Source organism: Solanum stenotomum, chromosome 12 (assembly GCF_019186545.1).
Source record: "Solanum stenotomum isolate F172 chromosome 12, ASM1918654v1, whole genome shotgun sequence".
NCBI classification, from domain to species: Eukaryota; Viridiplantae; Streptophyta; class Magnoliopsida; order Solanales; family Solanaceae; genus Solanum; species Solanum stenotomum.
The window spans coordinates 26,634,546-26,640,131 of NC_064293.1; the positions used below are offsets into that span (position 1 = coordinate 26,634,546).

The following is a 5,586-nucleotide window of genomic DNA, read 5'->3' on the forward strand; positions in this document are numbered from 1 at the left end:
TATACAATCAAGAACCGAATTATAAAATTTCTGGATTTATACAATTAGAAACCGAATAGCAAAATTTAAGAAATTGTAGCCACGAATCATAAATATCCAAAATTGTAGCTATGGAGCGTAATATACTATAAATGTTTGTCATTTCACGTAATATTTCCTTCTTTTTTTATAAAGTACAAAAATCCCATGCATTCGGGGCTAATTACATCATATCCCGAAAGTTTCTCCAATTACAAAAATCTTGAAGTTTTTATTGTTGTCGGATATTTCTTTGGTTGTATAATACATTGAAAATGATATATTACTTAATGGGAGAGATGCATCCGAGAGGGGATAGAGATGAAACTGAAAGTTAATAAGGATGTATCCGAAAGGAAATAAGAATGTATCTAAAAGATGATTTTTGTAATTTTATAAAAATATATCTTAAATTATGTATTTATGTAAAAATGATTTGGTTATAACATTATTTCCAATCGAAGCCATTAGCCATCTATATGTGCTGACAAATCTCCTTGGCACAAACAAGCACAACGTACCATGAAAAGAATAAATATGAGTTGACATTTAAAACATTTTATTAAAATATTTTCAAGTTTTTATCAGAAAACTTGTACTGGCTACTATTATTTTAGAAGTTTTGACCAAAATAATACTACAAATATAATACAAATTCTTTTTTTTAAAAAAAAAAGTAACCAAATAGTGTAAACGCTACCATCAATACGTTTTACATATTATTTTATTCATAAGAAATTGACACACACGAAGTGAAAAAGAAAGGATGTTAACTTAATACGTTGGTGGTAATTGTTAATTTCTAACTCCCTAGCACACATGTTATCTGTCTCGTGTGTGCTTCATTTCTAATCCCCTCATATAATGCGGAGGGTAAAATATGAAAAAAATAAAAAATTCTTGATATATCAAAAGTAATAAGTAAAAATGAAAATATATTTTAGAAATAAGTGACAAGTATAAATGAACGGGGGAAGTATTCCTATTAATTCTTTAATTTATGTACCTCTTAATTTTTGAATAATTAATACTCCCTCCATTCCATATTAATTGAATTTTAGAGGTGTTTCACACCCTTTAAGAAAGTAGATTAAGACATAAATTGAACATAGTTTTCTATTTTTATCCTTATTAATTATTGTCAAATTTATTGAAGTCATCACATTGAAAGTCCAAATGAAGGGTAAAATTGGAAAACCACTCTAAAAGTAGTCTTGAAAACTGAATAATTAAGTTAATTTGAAAAATAAAAAATGCCTGAAAAATTCAATTAATATGGAATGAAGGGGGTATTAAGAAAAAAGTTGAAAAATAATAATTATTTTTTAAATTGATAAACATTTAAAAATTTAAAATACATCATAACTAAAAGGGAAAGAAAAGGGACGGAGGGATCATTATAGCCAACATGAGTTGTGGTGCAGTGGTGGAAGTATTTCACTCTTAATCAGAGATTGGGAGCGCCAACCTCCGAATGGGCCCTGTGAAGAGGTCGAAAATTCAAAATCATCCGCCTCCAGATTATTCTAGTAAATCACCCAAAATTTTCACTGTTTTCTTCCTCCTTGCCTTATGTAACTAGAATTTTCTTTAAAGACCAATCAACATCGTGGAAACATAATCCAATTTATTCAAATCCAATAAGATATAGCCACTAGATTTGGTTTCTTATTATGAAACATACATCATGCACAATTATTACATTAAACAATATTCGTGTAACACGTTGAAATTTACTGATCATCATAGTACAAATTATTGGCCCTCACCAAGTGACGAATATCCATTGGATAAGAATCAGACGGTAGAAGAGCTCTGTAAGCTCTACTTGTAGCTATGTTATTTCCAATTTCAGTTGGATGGAAATTATCATAAAAAAAATGTGTAGCCCTAATTAGACATGGAGATTTTCCTGGAATACATTGTCCTTCAGGCATAGTCTTAGAAATTTGACAGCATGGATTATTCAATAGAGTTATAGCTGCAAAATGAAAACAAAGAGTCAGTTTCGATTAGCCAATTAAAAATTAATTGATAAACCAAAAAAAACTTACAAGCTGATTTGACCAACTTATAAGCTTAATTAGTCAAATGTCACTCAGGGTAAGGAGAAAAGAATAATTGTGTATAACGTACCAATCGCTGATGAGATGCTATACATGTTTATGTATATGAATTTTGCATCTGAGAAATTAGTATTGAGATCATCAACAAGAGCTTTTAAGTTTTTGTTGAATAATTGAATTGCCTTATTTGTTGAATCCACACAAAAAAATGTGCTGTGTTGGTTCAACTGATCTGGAATGCAACCTATTTGAGGTAGTCCAAAAAGTGCTATTTTCCTTGCTCCATCTGAATACAACTCCTATAGTACCAACAAAATTAATGAAACATCAACCATTTTTAGTATCTACGACACTTTAAGAGTGTGTTTTGTACGATTTTTTCGCGAACCTTTAATTGTTGGGAGTACTGTTGAATGAGAAGTGTTGCGTACTGAGTTGGTGAGTACAAATGACTTGATTGGTATACATCTGGCATTAGAAAATTATTGATGTAGTCATTGCTGCCTATTCCAACAATGAAAAGGCACTTATTTAAGTGATTTTTGGCTAAAGTTGTATTCCCCAGCAAATCAGCAATACGAGAAATTGTGACTTTATGATTCTCCAATTGTTTGCCCAAGTAAATTCGATAACCCTGAAAATTAATTAAATTTTTCTGTAAGTATATATCAAACAATTTTATTTTTTATTCTAATATAGTAGTAGTTGATATAAAATATACTAGCAAATCGTACAACTAATTAATTAATTATTTAACTAGACTTATAGGAGGGGTTGTCAATTGTCATGATCTAATTTTGTACTACTAATTAAACTATAGGATAAAGAAAGTTTTATAGTATTATATTCTAATTTTTGAACCATGTTTTATTAAATGCACGACAGATGAATGATTAATTAACTAATCATAGTTTTAAGTTTTGAGAAATGATATGAAAAATAAGTAATTAATGTTAAAGAAAAACATGAAGAATTTTTTTTTTCTGGTATGGTAAACGTGATAAGTGAAAATGAAAATACACTTTTTTGTATAGTGAAATATGTAAAAGTGAATGAAGAAAGTATTATGTAGTACTTGTCATTCATGACTTTTTAGCTCCAATAATGCAATATATAAAGTACTTTGACGTGATTAAGCACTTTGTGATTACACAAATTAAATCAATATTACACAATTTTATTTTTATTCTAATATTAGTAGTAGTTGATATAAAATATACTAGCAAATCGTACGACTAATTAATTAATTATTTAACTAGACTTATAGGAGGGCTGTCAATTGTCATGATCTAATTTTGTATCCTTCTGTCCCTAATTACTTGTCCACTTTTGAATTGACACACCTATTAAGAAAGCAATTATTGACATAGTGAGTTTACTATTTTACCCCTATTAATTATGAAGTGGATGGATTAAAAATTTAAATTTTCAAGAAATTGTACTTTTTCAAATTTGGATCTATTGAACTGCTCATTATACTAAAAATAAATATCCCATAAAAACCACGCTATACTTACAAGATGACTTCCCGTATCGTTGCGAATTCCAGCTGAACCAGATGCATAATTCACACCTTCCAAGATCTCATCACCCGTTGCGCTTGCAAAAGATGGTATGTAGTGATCAAAATCAAGGTGTTCAGCTATTTAACAAAATGAAAAACATAAGTTAATGAATATCACAAATAATTAAGTAAAAAAACATATGCTAAAGTACAAGACAAATAACAAAATAATGCTACACATATTTTAATTCAACATAGTATCAGAATAGACAAAGATCCACCATGCACTATCACCCATGATCATAAAAATTGTGCACATCATGAAAAAAGAATCAAGCAGCTCACATACGTAAAGAGGCGATAATAAATAGTATTTTCATTCATAACCTAAACTTATATCAGATGACAGTATCACACGCATCAGTAAAAGAAACGTAAATCATAAAGTCTTAAAGAAAAAGTGAGAAAGAGAGAGACCTAGGAAGTCAGCTATATTCCGGCCATTGGTGAATCGGCCAGTGGGACCATCTGGGAAATCAACTCCATAAGGTGGATAATTAGCCTTTGCCGCGGTGTCAAGGTCATTATTATTACCATTATCAAGTAACGAGTCCCCAAAAATGAAATAGCAAGGTACTTCTGGTGCACCTTCAACTAAGTTCAAGACTAAATATAACACAATACTTAATATAACTGTAACATAGCACGCCATTGAGAGAATTAAGTTGAAGAAGAAGATGAAAAATATAATTGAGAAATTATTACTCAATTATAATGGTGTTGAATATTATGGTGAAGGTTGCATTAAAATATATAGGGAGAGGCTTTTATTGTTGAATATTTAATTTCATCATTATTTGTGCTGTGGTTTGTGGGGTAGCATATGGGGCAATTGACAAGATTTTGTTTAATACTATTTTTTTTTTGAAAACGAGTGGGAGAATTTTGTATTGTATATACAGGCCAACAAATTTTTTTTGTGATCACTGGCTTTGTATTACCAATGTTATAGATATAAATAATCGTAAAAATTTAAATGTTTGTGTCTAGATTTATATTCTTTTAGTTATTCTAGGTGCATATATTATCCAATATATATATATATATATTCTATTCTAGATGGGTAAAAATATTTCATAGGTGTGAGTCTAGAGTTAATATTTGTTAAGTTGTTTTTACAAGAGTAAAGTTTCAATATTGTATCAAGAAGTGAGCTTAACGGAGAAAATTTCAAAAATAACGATAATATATTAATTATTAAATATAGTGATAGTTTGTTTAATTATAACGTATAGGTATTATTTTGAAATTATATCGATATATACATGCGCGCCATCTGTATCGATTTGATACGACGGTTTTTGCTTACTAAATTTAGTAGTGTCAATATATAAAACTAGCTAGATTGAATAATTTCGTCTGTTTGAATAATGTTACAAACTAAACAAACAAAAGAAGATCTGCTAAGACACAAAATAAAATATTTTTTAATTTGTCTGTTTGAATAATTTCACTAAAAAATGGAAGAAGATCTGCAGCTATTAAAAGAAAAAAAAAACGTTCTTAATCATCTGTGTGATAATTAATTTTTCTAGAATCTATCTGGTCTTCTTTGAGCATTAAGCACTTGTACTGCAAGCTACTATTAATAAGTAGGGGCGGGGGGGTACCTTTAAGGGTATTAATTAATGGGGCTGCTATAATGATTGAGGCTAATAATGTGGCCGATTTTTTCACAACCAAACTTTTTCACGTGAAAAATGATATAAGTAGATGGCAATTTCGTGGCATTAGAAAATAATACATTCTTATCTTCTCAATATACGTGACACACTTTTAAAAAAAAATAAAAAATTATTTATTTTCAAAAAATATCACTTTAAAATAAATTTTAAAAAATTAACTTCAAAATTTACCTTTTATCCTTTATAAAATAACTAGGTATTTACCAGTGCTTCACACGGAATTAAACTCTTTTATTAAGCTTACATATGATTA

The 5,586-nt window shown here is 29.0% G+C and overlaps 1 protein-coding gene across 1 annotated transcript; it reads right to left on the bottom strand.

Moving 5' to 3' along the window:
* Nucleotides 1-1,677: 1,677 nt before the first annotated feature.
* LOC125846576 (GDSL esterase/lipase At1g29670-like) lies at nucleotides 1,678-4,465 on the bottom strand. Its single transcript, XM_049526101.1, has 5 exons — nucleotides 4,066-4,465; nucleotides 3,602-3,726; nucleotides 2,473-2,718; nucleotides 2,155-2,383; nucleotides 1,678-1,999 (listed from the first exon to the last, which is right to left on the bottom strand). The coding sequence occupies exons 1-5, from the start codon at nucleotides 4,298-4,300 to the stop codon at nucleotides 1,752-1,754; spliced, it is 1,083 nt and encodes a 360-aa protein (XP_049382058.1). The 5' UTR covers nucleotides 4,301-4,465; the 3' UTR covers nucleotides 1,678-1,751.
* Between the last annotated feature and the right edge of the window lie 1,121 nt (nucleotides 4,466-5,586).